Source organism: Hylobates moloch, unplaced genomic scaffold (assembly GCF_009828535.3).
Source record: "Hylobates moloch isolate HMO894 unplaced genomic scaffold, HMol_V3 SCAFFOLD_6, whole genome shotgun sequence".
In the NCBI taxonomy this organism is placed as follows: domain Eukaryota; kingdom Metazoa; phylum Chordata; class Mammalia; order Primates; family Hylobatidae; genus Hylobates; species Hylobates moloch.
The window spans coordinates 26,755,036-26,776,383 of NW_026652281.1; the positions used below are offsets into that span (position 1 = coordinate 26,755,036).

The window sequence follows — 21,348 nt, forward strand, 5'->3', positions numbered from 1 at the left end:
GGTGTCTGGGAGAGCAGTCATGGCAGTTGTGTTAGTGGAAAAGATGCAGAGTAGAGATACAATCTAGAGATATTTAGAAAGTAAAAATCTCCAGACCTTGGCAACTATTTGGACATGGAAGTCGAGGGAAAGAAAATTGTTAAGCATGATTATCAGGTTTCTGACTAAATTAGATGCACTTTGTGAAAAAAATTCATTTTTCCTTTTGACAGTTACAACTTTTCTCCATATTTTCGCTAACTCTTCCCACAAATCTTCATTTATTGCAATGATATTTCACCTATGCTTGATCAGTTTCCCTATGTTACAAAATGAACTCATGTCCTCTTCTTACTTACTCAGTCACTACATCTTCAGAGGTTTCCACCCCCGAGTTTCCTCCCCAGGTTCACACAGCACCTTACTTCTTTCTAACTGCCTCCTCTTTTGGATGTACTCTGTGTGCAATTAGCAATGACTGGAAGTAGCATGCTGTCAGTTAGAAGTTTTATGTCATTAAAACTCGTTGGTGACATTGAATTTTCCAGTTACAGTTTCTGTTTATTTCTATCTTGCTCATGTTTCCTTCTTTATAATTACCCCTCTTGTTATCCAAACAACCTATGTCCTTTGCTCTTTCAAGATTACTAATACAATGTGTCGTGTCTAAGTATGTAAAAATGCAGAGTAGCCAGTAATAATATACAGTAGTTCACCCTAAAATAGTCAAGTTATTCCTCAAACACATTTTGTATGTATCTGTAAAGAAAATGTTGGAAACAAGTCTATCAAAATCTTTTTCTGTTTCAGTGATGGAATTAACTCTCCTGAACTCATGCACAGAAGAAAAAATAAAATACCATCAATTATTTTGTGTTACTATCCTCAAGTCACGATAACTATTTTTTTCATTTGACCATATGAATCCAGTTGTGTATATATTTCATATGTGACAATAAAATACTGAAAAGAAGAAACTGAATTCAGGTAATGCTGACATTTGTAACATTTTTGATGTTACTTTTGAAAATAGATCTAATAATTACAGATTTGACATTATTATATTCCATTAATGATAATAGTTAGGTTCAAAAATCACACATTCTTTAAGATGAAGCAGAAAGTTCATATTATCTGGTGGAAAAGAAGCATGACTACTTTCAGCTTGGCTTCGCAAGTTGAAACCATGCAAAGTGAGCCTAGTAATAATGGAAGAAAATCATGATTTTTGTGTAGCGTTTAAATTTTTTGTCAAAACACTAAACACTGTCTTAGTTTTGGGAATAAATATAAAGGAAAATAAAAACTAGTAAAACTAATATTTATTTAGTACACTGTAATTAAAACAGTGGAAACATTAAAAATTAGTGTTTCATTTCTTTGAAAAAATAATAAGACTAGTTTAAGCAGTGCTTTTCTGCTTTTCTTCTTATAATGTAACTTAGCACATGGAGCCAACATCTTTTTTACACCTTGGAAAATTGTCATACTCCTTTCTAAATCTGAAGCTGTTTCCAAAATGTTATTTTTTTGTGTTTTGAGTGTTGTAAAATAGCTCCAAGAGTTTGATAATCTGAAGTTTTTTGCTGGCATAACCTCTCTGGTATATCTTTCATCCTTTTTGTCATAACTGCTCATTTAGGTGAATAAGTTCTAATACTATTCAATTAGACTTCCTGCGTGATGGCTTTTCATTTATTTGCTGCACTTACTTCTTTTGACCAGCTCCCTCTTTGGATTATCCATTTTTATAAATGTTACCTGGCTTTATTACTGGGAAACAAGGAGACAACTACGCACTTTATGATCTGGGGATAAACCTCGTAACAGATGCATGATGACCAATCTCCAATCTCAGGCAGACCTTGAAAGAAGTGACATGATTAGTACCTGATCATGACCTGCATCTGGTGGTTGTATGGTGATTTGTGGGCCAAAGAGCTTGCAGCAAATCGGTCTTTTATGCAATTAATTCTCAGTAAATATACTGTGGTAGCTGAAGTTTGACCTGTGTTATTAGAGTATTGCTGCTATAAAACTAAACTCTAGTAACTGAAATTATGCATAGTGGAACAATGCAAAGTGAGGACTGCCGGTATTTTAATCTGTGGCTAAAGGGAGAGCAAAACAAACAAAAATGTTGGGAAATGTCTTAGGCTGGTTTGAATAAAAATACAAGTCCTCTTTTGATCGCTCTTCCAACTTGCCATTTGGATTACTTCTAAATTTAGTGCGGGAACATATTATAGTGAAGTGCAGTATATGTATGCTGTTTAGAAGTGAGTAAAATTAACAGCAGTTTTTAATTTATTTGCTATATTTACATTTTACTGTTTTTGAATAGGTAATAAATTCAGGTGGTTAATATTGCAAGAGATACTAAAGGCTATACAATGAAAAAGTCTTACTGTGTTCCCTTTCCCGACTACCATTCTTTTCATTTAGGATAACTGACATTATCCTTCCAGAGATAGTTTATGCATATATAAGCAAAAAAATTCACAAACACATTTGCATCACTTTCTCTCCCTTTAAAACACAAATTCTAAGCAGCTAATATTTATTGAGTATTTTCTAGGCACTAGATAATGTGTGAACTATATATGCATTATCTCATTTAATCCCCACCATAAACTTGGTGGTAGGTTATTATTTAGTGGAGAAAAATTGGTCTCCGGCAGTTTAACTTCTTTTTTACAAAACCACACAGTCAGTATGTGGTGTAGTAGCTATTCTCATGTAGGTATTCTGCCTTCTCGAGGGGAGGCTCTTAATGATTAGATTACATTGCCTATGATCTGTATATAGGTCGTGCAATTGCAATTCAGTAGTCTAGCAGTCCTTTTACGGTATTGGAAATTCTTTTTGCTATTTCAATCTGTGAAAATATGGTGCTTAGGGCGTTTGAGAGAAACTAAGGTATTTCCAAAAGCATTAGATATCTTTCTCAAGAGAATATTTGGCCATCATCTGTACTGGGAAATTGGCCAGCTTGCTTGGAGGAAGCCCAAACCTGAGTGCATGTCTGTGTCTGTTCTCCAGAATTGCCAGGCAGTCCCACTCTTTGTTGGGCATTGGAATTCCATCTGATACTCAGTATATATGCATTTATGCATGCACACACACATTTCTTTATTTATTCCTTCATTAACAAATATACCTATTAAGTGTCTTAATCATGCACAATAGAAATATGAAGTTCTGGAAAGCTAAAAAACACATCCCAAATCCTATGTACTTTTCTGATTTTATTACCTGAGAGCTGCTTGGCAATTTATGCTAACAGCCTGTTATAAGCAGAGATAATACACTTGTCAGTTCTGCTTAGCAATTGTGCGTGTTTCCCAGACGTCTATTTTCTGAATACATCTCTTGGTGCAGTTTTGGAGGGAGTGGAGAAATGTCTTGCGAGGGAATCTCTTCCTCCACCATGCATTCTTCTCACTTTCCTTTGTTGCATTGGAGGTGCTGAATGTTTTCTCTTGCCTTTTATCCATGTGCAGAAAGCTTGAAGTTCATGTTCAAAATTTTAAAAAGTCAGGTCACACACACAGACACACACACACACACACACACACACCACACACACACTCTCACTCTTTGTTCTGGGAGATCTTGGCATGCATTTTAAGGGCTTCTTCAAGAAACTTCTACCTTTTAAATGAATTACACCAAACCTCATTAACAATTGAATATGAAGGATGATGGTTTTCAAGAGCCACTAATGTTAGGGGAGTGTACTATATGTTTTTCTGCAAGTCTGAAGGCCTTGGATCTTGGTATGACTAGGTATTTATGTTCAAAAGTCATACAATCTATTCTAATATTTAGGGGCTTGGAATCATTTCTTTCAAATACTAGGTTTCTATTTAGAAATATACCCTCCATTTTGCTCAATTCCAGGAACATATTTTTTAAATCGTGAAAGCTTCTGTATTTGTTTTAGATTTTAGACATAGGGTGAACACTTATTTCCTATCTGTAAAATAACTTATATTGAGTTATTTTTGTAATAATACCTGAAACATAAAATTAAAATATTTCTGTATAGAGATAGCCATATCTCAGTCAATTATCTAATTTGCTACTTTATTTAGAAGTTTGAGCTCAACGCATGTAAGCACCCTAAATGTGCCCTCTTCTCATTTTAAAACCTGTCACTTCTTCCCTCTTTCGTGCAAGCTAGTTTGGAATGACATGTTCTTCCAGCTTGCACCTGAGCTCTTTATCTTGTGCTCTGTTCTTCCATGGAACCTTGTTCTGTTACTTGCCTCTCAAGTTTCTCCCTTTTGCTGGCTTATTTCCTTAGCCTAACAATGTTCACAGCCATCCTTACCCTCTTTCTTCTTCAATTATTTAAAAAAAAAACTCAAAAGAGAATTCTATGTTCTCCACCTCATTTATTTTACCACCACTCTTGAAGTCCCTCTTCTAAAATAATCAATGACTTATGATGCCCAAATCTGACGAATCTGTAATCTAATTAAACTCTGCAGAATTTGATAGAGGTTCTGTCGTCTCATGGCTTGCAAGTCCAGTGTTCCCTTTTTTGTATCCTTTCATGAGTTCTTTATTGAATCTCCCCTAAATCTAGAGCTTCTCCCACTTTCTACGTTTCTGTATTTGGGTCCCTCTCCTCTGTTTCTCTTTTGTCTCCTGTTTCCTTTGTCAGTTCAGCTTTTTCACAGTTTTACTTATCAACTTTATATGAGTAACTTCCAGATTCATTTCTCTGATATTAACTTTTTGAAAGACCCATATCAGCACTTCCAACTGGTTTCTGGATATCTTTCTTCATTCACTTACTCACTTATTCATTCATTTATATTCATCGTGAACCTACTAAGAGATAGCAACTACTCTAGAGCTATGAAAACAGTAGTGAACAGAACAAAGACCCTGCTCTGCAGAACTTACACTCTAGTGAGAGAAGGAAAGAAGCAAATAAAAAAGATGTCCAGTGGTGGTAAGTACTATGGAGAAAAAGCAAATCAAGTAAGAGGAAAGAGAGTGATGGAAATGTAGCCACAAATTTAGACCGATAATCAGTGAAGTCTCTCTGTATGATGAAACTTAATCAGAAATTCAAAAGAAGTTAGAGTGGAAACCACGTTCATGTTTGGGGGCAAAGTGTTATTACAGAGAGAATAGCCTGAGGTCCCGGGGACAAATGTGATGGGAGTAAAGCAAGCAGAAGACATGCTCTCTCCCGTTCTCTATCTCTCTCAATATAGAGAAACAACATAGATGCCCTCAATATTGACAGAGATTGAGAGAGAGGGAGTGGGATGAAAGAGAGAAAGTCCTGGGGAAAGAGTTATAATGATACCTCTTTGACCTGACTATTCATATATCTATATGAATGTTAAGACCAAAAAGGTATCATATTCATATATTCATATAATATGAATAGTGAGGTCAATATACAATATACATAGAGTACATACCATATCCAATATACATGTGTATACAAACAATATACACACAGTATTATGTTGTATACATATATTAGTATATGTATATTGTACATAGTATATATTATATATATTGCATATAGTGTATAGTATTGTATGCACATTGTTGGGAGCAAGCCCCCCAAAATCTGGCCATAAACTGTCCCCAAAACTGGCCATAAACAAAATCTCTGCAGCACTGTGACATGTTCATGATGACCACAATGCCCAAGCTGGAAGGTTGTGGGTTTATGGAATGAGGGCAAGGAACACCTGGCCCGCCCAGGGCGGAAAACTGCTTAAAGGCGTTCTTAAACCACAAATAATAGCATGAGCGATTTATGCCTTAAGGGCAGGTTCCTTCAGCAATTAACTAGCCCAACCTATTTCTTTAATTCGGCCCATTTTAGTTAATCTAATATCTATGGAAACGATGCTAATGACTGGCTTGCTGTTAATAAATACTCGAGTAAATGTCTGTTTGGGGGTCTCAGCTCTGAAGGCTGTGAGACCCCTGATTTCCCACTTCACGCCTCTATATTTCTGTGTGTGTGTCTTTAATTCCTCTAGTGCCGCTGGGTTAGGGTCTCCTCGACCGAGCTGGTTTCGGCAAGTGGCATCCTTTCGTGGGGGCTCAAATCCAGGTCGAAGGGTCGCCGGAGCGACAGTTGGAACCGAAAACTAGCTGGAGGACACCCAAGTACTCTTAAAGCAATCCCTGTGGGTGAGTAAGAAGGGGAGCTCGGAAGCATCAGGGTAACAATGGGACAGGTACGGGGTCTGGTTCATTCCACCTTGGAACTTTTTCACACTGATAACGAGGAACAAGAGTATAGCGAAGTAACAGAAGAGGTTACAGAGCATGTTTATTTGCTGGCTAAAGGTAAAGCGGAAAAGGAAGGAGAGGTTCATCCCTACCATTCTGCACCCCCTCCTTATTATTTTGAAGAAAATGACCCCCCAGATCTTTCTTTTCCAGAGGACACTGGGTGAAAAATAGTTGCCCCAGTAACTGTTCCAGCAGCACCTCGAGCGACCGCTCTTAGTTCTATTCAGGCAGGAATTCAGCCAGCTAGACGAGAGGGTGATTTGGAGGCTTGGCAGTTCCCTGTTAGAATACACCCCCTAGATCAACAGGGAAATATTACAGATACATTTGAAGCTTGTCCTTTTAAATTACTCAAAGAATTTAAAGAAGCTATTCATACTAAACAAGAATGTAGAAAAAATCAGCGAGTCAGGCCGCCAGATAGGGGAAAAAAGAAAACTGCTGATCTTGAAATATGTCCACAATGTAAAAAAGGAAAACATTGGGCTAGTCGTTGTCACTCCAAGTTTGATAAAGATGGGAACCCGATTTTGGGAAACGCCATGAGGGGCCTGTCCTGGGCCCCATTCTAAACCAGGGCATTTCCAGCTGAGGCCATTTCCTCACCCCTGTACAATGTCTGTCCCCTGCCATAGCCGGTAGTGCCGCAGTAGACTTATGCTGCCCAAAAGCTGTGAGCCTTTTGCCTGGGGAACTCCCACAAAAGGTCCCAACAGGAGTCGGTGGACCCTTGCCAGCAGGACTATAGGATTACTTTTAGGAAGGTCTAGCGATAGTTTAAAAGGTGTACAAATACATAAAGGAGTCATTGATTCCGATTACAATGGGGAAATTCAAATTGTTATATCTACTTCTGTTCACTGGAAAGCAGAGCCAGGAGAGCGCATAGCACAGCTCCTGATTGTGCCATATGTGGGAATGGGAAAAAGTGAAATTAAACGAACAGGAGGATTTAGAAGCACAGATAAACAAGGCAAAGCAGCTTATTGGGTAAATCAAATTACTGATAAACGTCCTATCTGTGAAATAACTATTCAGGGAAAGAAATTTAAAGGTTTGGTAGATATAGGAGCGGACATTTCAATCATTTCTCTACAGAACTGGCCGTCCACGTGGCCAATTCAACCCGCTCAATTTAATATAGTTGGAGTTGGTAAAGCTGCTAAAGTATATCAAAGTAGTTATATTTTGCATTGTGAGGGGCCCGATGGACAACTTGGGACTAGTCAACCAATTATAACTTCTGTACCTATAAATTTATGGGGAAGAGATTTATTACAACAATGGGGAGCACAAGTTCTAATTCCAGAACAATTATATAGCCCTCAAAGTCAACAAACAATGCATGAAATGAGGTATGTCCCTGGTATGGGACTAGAAAAAAAGTTTGCAAGGTTTGAAAGAACCGCTTCAAGCGGAAAAACAAAGTTCCCGCCGGAGATTAGGTAAAGATTTTTGATGGCAGCCATTTTTAAGCCTCCAGAACATATACCTTTACAATGGTTAACAGATAAGCCAATGTGGATAGAACAATGGCTGCTAAGTAAAGAAAAACTGGAGGCTTTAGAGAAATTAGTTGCAGAACAATTAGAAAATGGGCACATAGCTCCAACATTTTCCCCTTGGAATTCTCCAGTTTTTGTAATTAAGAATAAATCAGGTAACTGGAGAATGTTAACTGACCTAAGAGCCGTCAATTCAGTTATACAACCTATGGGAGCATTACAGCCAGGATTGCCTTGTCCTGCTATAAGTCCAAAAAATTGGCCTTTAATAGTCATAGATTTAAAAGACTTTCTTTACTATCCCTTTAGCTGAGCAAGACTGTGAACAGTTTGCATGTACAATTCCTGCAATACACAACCTGCAGCCTGTTAAGCATTTTCATTGTTTTACAGATGGGTCTAGTAATGGTAAAGCTTCTTATTCTGGCTCAAAAAGTAAAGTTTTTCAGATGTCCTATACCTCAGCTTAAAAAGTGGAGCTTGTAGTGGTAATTGAGGTATTGACTGCTTTTGATATGCCTATTAATGTGATTTCTGATTCTTCCTAGGTGGTTCACTCCACACAGTTAATTGAAAATGCTCTGTTACAATTTCTTACAGATGAACAACTGGTGACTTTATTTACCCAATTGCAAACAGCAGTTAGGAGTAGAATACGTCCTTTTTGCATCACTCACATTAGAGCTCATACACCTCTTCCAGGACCTTTAACTAAAGAGAATCAAATGGCTGATCGCCTAGTTGCTACTGCAATATCTAACGCTAGACACTTTCACAATTTAACTCATGTTAATGCCTCTGGTCTCAAACGCAGATACAGCATTACCTGGAAAGAAGCTAAAGCTATTATCCAGCGATGCCCAACTTGCCAAATGGTACATTCCTCATCTTTTACAGGAGGAGTTAATCCTCGAGGACTGGAACCTAACTCACTTTGGCAAATGGATGTCATACATGTTCCCTCGTTTGGGAGACTAGCTTATGTACATGTATGTGTGGACACCTTTTCTCACTTTGTCTGGGCTACATGCCAAACAGGAGAGTCTTCTGCCTGTGTTAAATGTCATCTTTTGCAGTGTTTTGCGGTGATGGGCATCCCAGCTTCTATTAAAAAGATAATGCCCCAGGCTATACTAGCCAAGCTCTAGCTACATTTTTCTCTATGTGGAATACTAAACACATTACTGGTATCCCATACAATTCTCAAGGTAATAATAACTTGGGGTAGAGGTTATGCTTGTGTTTCTCCAGGCAAAAATCAACAGCCGATTTGGATACTATCAAGACACCTGAAACTTTATGAGCCAGATTCTGGGAGGATCCCGAGGACTCCTCAGTTGCAGCCATGTCGAGACTGACGCTGAGGAGGACCCCAACTGTCATGAGCAACACCTGTAGAATGCAGACCCACCTGTCTTGATCTGCAGGACCCACAGATCAAGAAGCTGTCACAGGTGGCGGAAGAAAACCCAAGGAAAGCGGGACAGCCAGTCACAATGAATAATTTAATGGTGGCTATGATAGTGGTGATCACCATTGCTGTATTTCTTCAAGAAGAGCTGACACAGAGAACAATTATATTTATTGGGCATATTTATCAATCTTGGCTGGCAATAATGCCTGGATGTAATCACTCTATGACACAGTTACACATGCTTTCTGATCTCAGTATTTACCACAATAAATCTGCTCCTATAATTGAGGCATACCGCCCTCAAAAACCTGTTCGTAAACAGGATTGGACCCAGTTAGAAAAAATGAATGTACTTGTTTAGGAAGATTGCTTTGCAGAACAGACAGAGGTGCTGCACAACGATTCCTATGGAATCATTATTAATTGGTCCCCTAAGGGAATGTTTAGCCTGAATTGCACCTCTCAGTCTGCGTGCCACGGCCACACTGTGTTCAGATCTTACCACCTCTTACACACACACACACACATGCACACACACAGAGTACATATAGAAATAGCAGGTCAAAAAGATTTTAGGATCTCATATCACAAAGCACCTTTTGGACTATAGTAAGGATCTTGACCTTGACTTTTTCTCCAAATTAAAGAAGGTATAGGAGAGTTTTGAGCAAAGAAATAACAATAAATGACTTATACTTGCAAAGGAACACTTTGGCTGCTTTGTGAAGAAGTGACTGAAAGTTCCTAGGTGTGAAAGCAGTTAGATCTGTTAAGAGTGTGACATATTTGGATTGCCGGGAAGATTAATTAAACAAAAACAAAGAGTGTGACATAAAATGTAATAATGGAAAAAAAAGGTGAGGGCTTGTATAGAAGTGGCAATGATGAAGGCTTTAAAAAGTGGTAAGATTCGGGATCTATTTTAGAGGAAGACCTGAAAGAACTTGCTGAAAGACCTGACTTTGGTATGAAAGAGAGTAGTCAAGGATGACTGAGCCATGGAAACTCGTAGATTGGAGTTTGTATTCATTATGAAGCAAAAGACTGGGTTGAACAGGTTTTGGAGGGTAGTGAAATAAAGAGTATGGCTGTGAACCTGCTAAATATGAAATGTCTATTAGGCATCTGAGGGAAAATATTGATTAGGTATTTAGATATGTAGGTCTGGAGTTCAAAGATGAGCTGAAGCAAACTAAAACATGTGATTTGTTAACGAATATATGTTTAAATAAAAGTCCCTGGACAGGATGAGATCTTTAAGGAACAAGTATAGATAAAGAAGAGAAGTCCAGATGTGAGGACGGCTCTGGGACACTCCAAACTTTAACGGTCAGAAAGATGGGAAGAGATTAGAAAGAGCGACTGAAATACCGAACAGTAAGCACATGTTTCAACAGAGAATGGACAAGTACTTCTAGGAAGACTGGGAAATTGACCATTGAGTTTATTAACATGAAAGTCACTATTTTTGTTAATAGGAAATAAAAAGGCTAGTGTAGTAGTGAACACGGGCTTCCTTGGGAGGGATCAAGAGGGAGCAGAATAAGAGGTGGAGACAGGAAGAAGAACAACTTTTTCAAGAAGTTTTGTTGTACAAGGGAGATGAGTAAAGAGGGGTAGCTTGGTGTTTGCTGGATGGAATGTGAGTCCAGAGGTGGCATTTTTTTAAGGGTGAGGAGAAATAATACAGTGTTTGCATTCTCATGGTACCAAGTGATAAAGAAGGCAAAGCTGCTGCAAGAGTGAGGATAACCATAGGTGTGATATCCTTGTGTCCTTGCCTATGTGGGCAGGTTAGGATTGAGGACATTGGTTTAAGGAGGAACATTGATGCAACAACCATTTTAGCAGAACAAAATCTAAGTGAACACAGATATAAGCATATGATTAATTCAACGATGAAAAAGTGTGAAGTTCTCCTTGAGTACTTCTAATTTCTCAGTGAAGTAAGCGGATTATCAACTGACAGTGGGGAGGGAGAGGAGATTTGGAGATTTGAGGAGAAAAGAGAATCTGTAAAATAATTATCTAGGAGAGCAGCTATTGAAAAGTTTTTGACAGAAAGAATAGAAATATCACTATCCAGGATGTAAATTCACAACACACACAAACACACACACACACACACACACATTCACACACCTGAAACAAGAGCTTCATGCAATAATACCCTTACTTCACCTACTGTCACTTTGATTCTACTCTATTTTATTCACAAAACGTGTAGTGACTCAGTAAATATTTCGTGACACACTAATGGGCTGCAAGGTACAGTTTGAAAACCATTCATCTAGAAAAATTGAAGAGATTTTGTATAGAAACATAACAGGATTCCTGAGCAGCAAAATAGGCCCACTTAAGAATAGAATGTAAAGTGAGAATGATCAACAAAATCAACCAAAGTCATTATGTATTCCCCCACCTCCAGTTATCCCTCCTGCTGAGATCTCTATTCTCAGATCTCCTGTTCTCTAGTAACTCAAATTTTAGACCCATCACTTTTTCTCCCATACCTCATTTCTTTAGCTCCAATCATTAAATTGATCACAAAATTGAAATGATTCTGCCTCTAAACTCTTACCAGAATCTCTGTTTGTATTTCCATTGGTTTTACCATAATTCTGGCCTTTATTGCTTTTCCCTCCATCTTATGTTTTGCTTTTCTTGTCTTATTATAATAATGGCTGTCCATTATAACAAATGTATTTATAAAAGACATGTAATTAAAGAAAATAAATATCAACCACAATCTCACTATTTAAAAGAATTTTCTAGCTTTGCTTGTTGGTATATATACTTTGTCATTTTATATACATACATAATACAATTTGTCTTATAATCGTACATATAGAATTATATAACCCCATCTTGTAATATTCCTCATTTTTAACATAACACATTGAGAATTTCTATCCACATCATAAGGTGTTTGTACAAAATCATATTTAACAATAGCTGCAGAGTATTCTGTGTATTAATCTAAAACACTGAGTGTTTGGTGTTTTAATCTAAGCCATTTTGTTGAGCTTGTGCCGTAATATGCATGTACCTCTCAGGTCTTGGGCTGCAGGGAGCACAATTTGCCAAGAACCTCAGCTGCCGCGCTCTGAAATTCATTTATTACTTGGTTTGCTGCAAGTCCATACTTCCCAGTCAATACCCAAATACAGGAAAGGTACTTAGGCTCATTTCTGGGAGACATGGGATTCCTCTGACTAGTGACTTTGGCTTGAGACCTCCCTGACAGCCTTGCAGACCTGTCCAAAGAAATATGCACAACTTCCCTTCTTCATACCCCAAGGGATTACATTTGCATGAAGTCTGAAGGCTCTCCCTGCTTCTCCCACTTGCTGCTTTTCCATTTTCTCTTAGAGGTCTGTTTCCCCTAATTTCTTGTACACTTAATCTCATTCTGGCATATGTGTTTCAGAAAACCCAAACTAACAGAAATTTTGGTTGTTTTCAGATTCTTATTCTGTATAACCAGACTAAGCTTCAGATTGCTCAACTTTGAGCACTGTTTTCTTCTGTTAAGAGCCTTTGAAGACCTTGCTTTTGTCCCCTGAATTAAGCCCAAACCCTTCTGACCTCTGTACTCTGCCCCAGCCCATCTTTCCAGTCACCACTCAGAGTTCTAGTCTATTCTGATGCTGGACTCTCCCACTCCTCACTTCCATGCCTAAAGAAAACATCTACCTGACTAGATGCCTCCTCTATTCTGGATCCCTTCTTGACTTTTAAACCCCCATGTGTTTTTCTGTCCGTTTTAAAGACCATGGAAAGGTGTTTTATGCAGTGTTTTCATTCTTCTTGGAAGGTTAAAAGAGAGACTCAATGGTGAAGTATATGGAGTGTGGAATCGGGTCTGGTTTTTTATATTACCAACATTAAAAGAACAAAACACTGAGATTGCATATGTTTGGAAAACACTGAGCTAAACAAAAATAATTCAAGCTTTTATATTTATTGTTTTTAATTGCAAAACTTCCCAGAGCCCTTAAAATGTTAATATGTGCTGTGATTTTCCAAGACCAGCCCTGATAATTCATGTAGCTTATCCCAAATTTGACTATGAATTCTTTTAAAAAACAATCTCCAGACAGTACTGCTTCTTGGGACACATTGGGAAAAGGCAAAAGCTGTCATAGCATTTTTGCACGTATGATTTTCACAGCACTAAATATTCTTCACTTACAGTTATTTGTATATTTTTATCCATTTTCCCACTTTAGCGTTTTGCATAAGGTATTGAATATGGCAGGCACTTGTTGAATTAAAAATCACAGAATTGAAGTGTAGGTTCATATTCTGATAATACTTGGCAACTGGAGAACGTTAGTTTGCACCCTCTTTCAGTAGCTTTTTGGAGTCCTTTTCATACCATAGTTACCTGGGCTATCTTTGAGCCTGGGAAAATAAGTTCCTTGATGGTTAATAAAAAGCCCTTGTTAAACATGGGCAAAACATTTTTTTTTCTACAAATCACTTTATTGGAGGAATAGTATAACAGAAAAATATAAAGATGGAGGTGATTTTAAGGGCAAGAAAGCAGGAGACAGCTGACTTTGGTCTTCGGACCCACTGGCCTGGGAGGAAGGCAGCCCGTGGCTTAGTTCTGCTTGTTTTCATTTCCAAGGGTATGTGTGTCAAAAAGGTACTCCGCCAGGCCAGCATCCGGGGCCCCCATCTTCATTAAGTTGTGCACGTGGTCACCTAGTTCTTTGATAGACTTCACCTGCTCATTCAGGTAGCAGGTTTCCAGGAAATCGCACAAATGGGGGTCACCTTTGTCTGAGGCTAGAGTGTGCAATTCCAGCAACGACTGGTTCACTTTCTTTTCCAAGAGTAGAGCACACTCCATGGCATGCAGCCCGCTTTCCCAGTCGTCCTGGTCTGGCTTCTTGATGTCCTGCAGGCGGATCCGGCCTCCTCGCTGGTTCTGCAGCCTCATTAGCTTCTCCGCGTGCTCGGTCTCCTCCCGGGACTGGTGAAGGAAATACCTGGAAAAGTTGTTCAAGGCCACGTCATCCCGGGAGAAGTAATAGGCCATGGACAAGTATACGTAGGACGCATAGAGCTCGAGGTTGATCTGGCGGTTGATGGCAGCCTCGCAGTCGGGGTGGAAGTTCTGGCGCACCCGAGAGGGGCCGGCGGCGGGCCCGGTAGGGTCCTGGGAGGAGGTGGCTGCGGCCAGGGGGCGGTGGGGGGCTCTCGGCCTGGGGTCCAAGGGGCGCCCCGGGGCCCAACGCAGCGGGAGCGCGAAGCAGCGGCGCACCGGGCGCAGAGACGCCAGCGAAGGGCTGATGTGCCTGGAGAGGAGCCTGAAGCAGGACAGCATAGCGCCGCCTCCTTGGAAGTGGAGAAACAGAGGCCCGGCCTTCTTGGCGCGGGGTCGGGCTCTGGAGGCGTCAGATCTGATCAGAACGTGGCCCTAGGTAACAGTGACTGCGTCACATGCCCCTTCTCTTCCAGAGGCGCCGGGTTCCATGCGGAGGGCGCTGGGGACCCGGGTGGGGCGCAGTCTAGGCGGAGGCCAGCGCGGATGCCCAGTCACGATTCCGTGAGCATTCGCCCCCACCGTCGACGCGACATTTCTGCTCTTTGGCGATTGTCACTGATTTCACCTGCGTTAAAAAGGCTGTCAGGAGAGTAGGCACTGGGACTTCCCAAAGAGGGAACCAAGCTGTACTCCTCCTTCTTCTCTGACCGTTTCATAAGGACCAAGAGTTGGACGGGCAACACAGTGAAAAGGGTGAACCGAAAGTCACCAATTTTACCTGTGAGAATAAAGGTCCGCATCCAAAGTAGGTGTACATAAATTAACTGGTTATTTAACATGTAAGTATGGAAACAATCGCCAGCATAGTGGGAAAAATTTTAAGACTCTTTCTTTTAAAATACATGCATAGTTTATTTTTAAACATAAAATGTATCTTCATTGTAAAGAAATGAGATACTGTAGGCCGGGCGCCGTGGCTCACGCCTTTGGGAGGCCGAGGCGGGCGGATCACGAGGTTAAGAGATCGAGACCATCCTGGCTAACACGGTGAAACCCCGTCTCTACTAAAAATACAAAAAATTAGCCGGGCGTGGTGTCAGGCGCCTGTAGTCCCAGCTACTTGGAAGGCTGAGGCAGGAGAATGGCGTGAACCTGGGAGGCGGAGCTTGCAGTGAGCTGACATCGCCCCACTGCCCTCCAGCCTGGGTGACAGAGCAAGACTCCGTCTCAAAAAAAAAAGAAGAAAAAGAAAAAGAAAAAAGAAAGAAAGAAATGAGAAATGAGATACCGTAGAAACTCTAGGAGGAATAAAATTCCTCTGAACTCAAAATATGTTACTTTCCCATCTTTTGTTAGTGCAGAGATTATATCCTTTAAAAAATGGCTCTTTAAAAATTAAACTTTAAATAGCATTTAGTGTTAAAATAGTATTTTTGTAATTGTTGTGGGGTACTGAAAAAATAAGGGTAAGCACGCAGAAGAAAATTCAAAACAACACTAATTAGTTTTCTGCCGAGATTGCTATTGTTAAAATATTGATGGTAATGCTCAGAGGTTTTAAAAAATGAAAAACGTGTATTACAGACACAAAAAAGTGAATATAGACATATAAAACAGCTTTATATAGAGATATATAATTGACATACAATAAACTGTAGCTGCAGATAGTTCATGTAAATAGAGTCAACAGTATGTGCTCCTTTTTAACTGCTTTCTTTTAGTCAGCATGATTATTTTAGGATCCATCCATACTGTAGCTTGTTTCAGCAGTTCCTTTTATTGCTAAGTAGTATTCCATTGTATGGATATACCACAATTCATTTATCCTTTCATCTGATGATGGACATTTTTTTTTGTTATAGTTTTTGGCTATTAAAATGAAGCTGTTATAGACATTCCTGTACAAATCTTTCTGTGGTCAGATGCTCTCATTTCTCTTGACAAAATACCTTGTAGGAAAAGCTGGATTACATGATAGGTATATGTTTAATTTTTAAAGAAATTTCCAAACTTTTTTCCAAGGTGATTATGGCATTTTAGATTCCCATCAGCAGAGTGTTAAGAGTTCAAGTTCCTTCACATTTTATGCTTACACATGGTATTGTCAGTCATTTAATTTTAATTAAAACTTAAAAATTTCTAATGAGCGTGTGCTGGTGTTTCAATGTGTTTTTAATTTGCATCTCTGTAATGATTACTGATGCTAAGTATGTTTGCACCTGCCTTCTGTCAACCACATATTCTTGGTGAAGTTTATATTTAAATCTTTGTCCATTCATATATTGAGCTATTTGTTTTTGTTATGGTTGTTTGATTCTTATGGTTATTATCTGTGTCTTTGATATTAGTACTGCTTCTGTTCAGGTCTTCTTTATGTTATCTGCATATTGCTGTCTCTATATTACTTTCCTTTATTTCCTTGGTCAGCTCAGATTATCTTTCTAAGTTAGTTGCCTTAGTTGTAAATTGAGGAAACTACTTACCTCCCATGGGTGGTTGAAAGAATTAAATAAGAGAATGCATACAGAACATTTATCACAGTGCTTGACACAGGATAAGCACTTGGAATATCCTTTAATAGTTTTTATTGGATAATTCCTGTTTAATTATTGAAAATTGATTATCTTAATTATTCAGTAAGCAAGTATTGTTGTTATTGAATATGAAAAGACCTTTACAGCTTACAAAGGATGTTTACAGATATTATATTGTTGCTATAATATATGGGTAGTGAGGTGAAAATTCTTGCATTATATGGGAGTGTCAAACTTGTAGTTTACTAGTAAGCTCCCTGCTCTCATATAGCTTCTTAAAAGGTACTGTAAATAAAAGGGATGCTTAAGATCTAGTTGCACTTAAACTTTGCTACTAGAAGTTGATTGATATTCGCCAGGGAATTTCTCACTAGTTTTCACATCTCCACATCCATCTTTAATTTTATTTTCCCCCAAATTTTTCTCTTCCTAAAATATAGTTCCCTAAAGAGAGATTAGGAAAATGATTGTTTAGAGTAGTATTAAATGTTGACTGCTGCTACTAGCATTTTAGGAAAATTGATGCTCTTCATATAAATGTTTATCCCCTAAGTAATAAAATGCATAGATATAAAACAAATGTAATACATGAAATGTAATGCAAAAATGCCATTAAACACAATACACATTGAAATATTATGTTAATTTGTCAAAAATATTTCTTCTTCATATTACAAAATTTGTCATATAATTTGCTAGACTTTGAAAATGCAGGGATGTGATAGGTCTTATGTTTATCTTCTGGGCATTTTGATTTCTAATATTTATAGTAAAATTAATGTTCTAAAAAAATACAAACCTAGATCATTGCCCATCACTCTTCACAACTCATTTCTTTCTTAGTTGTAATGTCTTCTCTTCCTCTAAAACACCCTAAGCTTACAGGCTTCTCTGGATTTCTCTCTGCTTCTTCACTTTCCTTTCCTCGCACCTAGAACTCATCTTTCCAACCTCTTTTCACTGTCTCATCAAATATATTACCTTTTCTGTAAAGTCTTATATAGCATCATTCAGAATTAATCATTACTTTGTATTTGGTTAAGTATTTTGCTTATATCAAGAGCATATTGTATTATGTTATAATTCCTTGTATATACATATGTGTATGTATATGTCCTTAAGGGCAGAGCCTACTATTTATTCATTTTTAAATCCCCAGGCCCCAGCCTACAGCTTGACACATATTAAAAAATAAACACACATAAATGCTTTAAAATGTCCAGATAAATTGGAATAGAAATTCTTATTTCGTACAGTATACCAGTTTAGCCTAATACATTTTTATAAAGTATATCGGGAGACATCTTCACTTTAAATTATTTGAGGCTTTGCAGAAAATCTCTGTACTTGGTGGTTTCAGTCTCCAAAGGAATAACAATGTTCATTCATTTCTCCTTTACAGATATATTAGACAATCATTGATTATATATGTGAAAATGCTTTGCCAATGGGAAATTAACTATATGAATGTGGATTTTTTTATTAAGCCATGTTTTGATTTATGTAATATATGGATCACATTTTATTATATTATTTACTTGAAAGCACTTTATTTTAAACACTAAACATTTTTTAGAATTTAAATACCTTGAAAAATCTTTGAAGAATATGCTACTCTTTTACATTAATAGATGGGAGCAGAGTCATAAACAATGAGGAAAGAAGGCAGAAAGTAACTTGACCCCTTTATATTTGCATTTGTAATGAAGACATTTTTCTCTTTTTCTCATTTTTTAAAAATTCTCTTTTATATAACAAAGTCAGTCATGTAAGCAACTCTTCATTTTCGTTGCTGACCTTGGTCCCTTCTAAAATTACTTGCTGTTAGAAGCCTGTAATGTGATGAAGCCAGGGTGGAGATAAGTCCATTGATCACTATGGATTATGCACTTGCCTTTAATGGAATATTTGAGGGTTTTGAACAGAAAACAATAGAGGGTTTGTTTTCTACTTTTTGGGAAAAGAAAAAGCATATAATATATGTATTGCTCTGTTATCACTAGGAAGTCTCTCAGAATTCTGAAGAGAGTAGTTGGACTCAGCTATGGAGTACTTTTCTTTGCCTTATGCTGGGATCCACTGAAAACTGGGAACTTTTTAGGTAAGAACCATATACGAGTCAGAACCAAACTCCCAAGTGTAGTACATACTGCCTTTAAAACCAAAAGAGGTCTAGCAAATTCTGCTTTATTCATTCATTTTATTCATTTAGGAATGGAAGTGCAAGGTGCAGTAACTCTTTACCTTGCAAGAGATGTTGGCTTTTCCTAAACCACTGGACTCTTAAAACTTCACCAATATTCCAGTCACTGGTTACCTGTTACCCTCTTGGCTGACTATCCGGAGTACTTTTTCACTTATTAGGTCTATTAACTTAGTGTCATCATTCCAATATGGTGGAATGTTCAAATGAGCCAGTTGTCTTTAGATTTATCATGACAGCAGGCAAGTTAGCATATCTCTGGAGCAAGATTGTAAATATATACTGCTGCCCATCCTAGATGGATATAAACTACCCCGGATGCTTTCATGAAGAATACTGAAAATAACATATGCACCCAAATCAAAATTCACATACCATGAACTGGAGCCTTAGTTGATCTGTTTTAGTAAAGACACCACACCCAGAATCACAGCTGTGATTGTGGATACTGCTTGGACAAGTCCACCATGCTTCACTAATACTGTTTTGTTTTTTGTAGAGTCTACATTGGTGAATTAAATGGTGATAGAGTGGGAACCAACACCCCTGCCGCATTTAATTCTTTAGGGGTAAAACTAAACTCTGCCATTCCAAACAGGATGTGGAACTCATTAGTTTGAAGAACTTTGATGAATAGGAAGTTTCAGGGGCTTCCTCTTGAGTTTTCTTTGGAGATTTTTACTCCATATGTCAAGGAATCAATGTGAGGGTCCTGGTACCTGCTAAGTATATTCATTCCAATTATGCATTTAGGAACTGAGATGATGGCAACTGGTAGGTCTATGGATATACTGTATCCACAGTGAGATAACCCTAGGGCAGGACTTCATTTGTTACATGCCTTCCCTCTACCCTTACTGTAATAATGGGCTATGGTGGTACTTTGGGTTTCTGGATATCAGCATCAGTTGGACTCTGTATCCAACAATCCTCAAAGAACTGGGTATTTTTCTTTCTCCAGTGTATTATTACACAAGTGAATGCCCATAGGTCCTTTTAGGAAAGGAAAGAGTTAATCCAAACTACATATACCTGCAATCCCAGCACTTTGGGAGGCTGAAGAGGGAGGATTGCTTGCTTGAGATCAGGAGTTTGAGATCAGCCTGTGCAACATAAGGAAACCCCCTATCTCCAATAAATAAATGAATTAGCTGGAGTTGGTGGTGTATGTCTATGGTTCCAGCTACTAGGAAGGCTGAGGTGGGAGAATTGCCTGAGCCCAAGAGTTCAAGGCTGCAATGAGCTGTGATTGCACCACTGCATTACAGCCTGGGTGACAGAATGAGACCCTGTCTCAAAAACAATCCAAAAAGCTGTATCTCCTTGCTATGGAGTTGCAGGGTCATTCTACAAGGAGACACATGTTCAATTGATATGTCTGGGTGTGAACTCGCTCATGTCAAAGGCCAGGTACAGTGGCTGTTTCCTGTAATCCCAGCACTTTAGGAGGCCAAGAGGGGAGGATAGCTTGAGCTCAGGAGTTTAAGACCAGCCTGGACAATATAGCGAGATCCTGTCTCTATTAAAAAAAAAAAGAATTGGATCATGTCTGGAAACTAGACAACTGATCATAAATTTCCATTGAGGCAGCTGACATCATCCACTCTGGACCCCTTTTTATTATATCACATATCTCAAGCTGGCTACTCACTTGTCTTGCCACTAGTAACAGCATGGTCCATAGACATTACCATAGGTGTTGGCAGGTCAATGCCCCTGGTTGCCATTTGATCTTCTGGCTATTGTAGTAAATTCAACTTACCTCTCTCTAGTGGATAAATGCTGTTATCTGGCCTTGCTAATCTGAATCCTGTCGTACTCATTGATACTAGGGAACCTAGTTCTATATAACAGCATCTTTAATAATCAGTTCTGGCCTATACAACTGATCTTCTGAATAATGTTGATGACTCCCTCGTTATCACGTTCATTTTTCCCTTGTGTAAACGGTGTACTCTGCCATCTAAGGAATGTGGTCATCTGGTGGATTCTTGGGTCTTATACAGTAAATCCATTCCAGCATGCTCATTTTCTGAACTTGATCTCTCCCTCAATTCTGTACAGGCAATTCTGCTATTTCTGTATCATTTAACATGTAGTGTCAGTTTTTTGAAGATTTCAAAGAGCCATCCAGCAGTGTATTAATATTTTCTCTAGGGACTCTTGTCAGGGAATTAAATCTTTAGTCATGTGAAAAGTGCCCCCATATCAACAAAACCTGCTTTTTTTTTTTTATTTTTTGAGACAGAGTCTCACTCTGTCGCCCAGGCTGCTGTGCAGCGGTACGATCTTAGCTCACTGCAACCTCTGCCTGCTGGGTTCAAGTGATTCTCTTGCCTCAGCCTCTCAAGCAGCTGGGACTACAGGCATGTGCCACCATGCCTGGCTAATTTTTTGTGTTTTTAGTAGAGAATGGGTTTCACCATGTTGGC

At 38.6% G+C, this 21,348-nt stretch overlaps 1 protein-coding gene across 1 annotated transcript; it reads right to left on the reverse strand.

The window, feature by feature from the left end:
• Positions 1–13,128: 13,128 nt before the first annotated feature.
• On the reverse strand, positions 13,129–14,600 carry FTMT (ferritin mitochondrial). The gene has a single exon (XM_032156586.2). It carries the CDS (start codon positions 14,516–14,518, stop codon positions 13,790–13,792), a length of 729 nt encoding a protein of 242 aa, XP_032012477.1. The 5' UTR covers positions 14,519–14,600; the 3' UTR covers positions 13,129–13,789.
• Between the last annotated feature and the right edge of the window lie 6,748 nt (positions 14,601–21,348).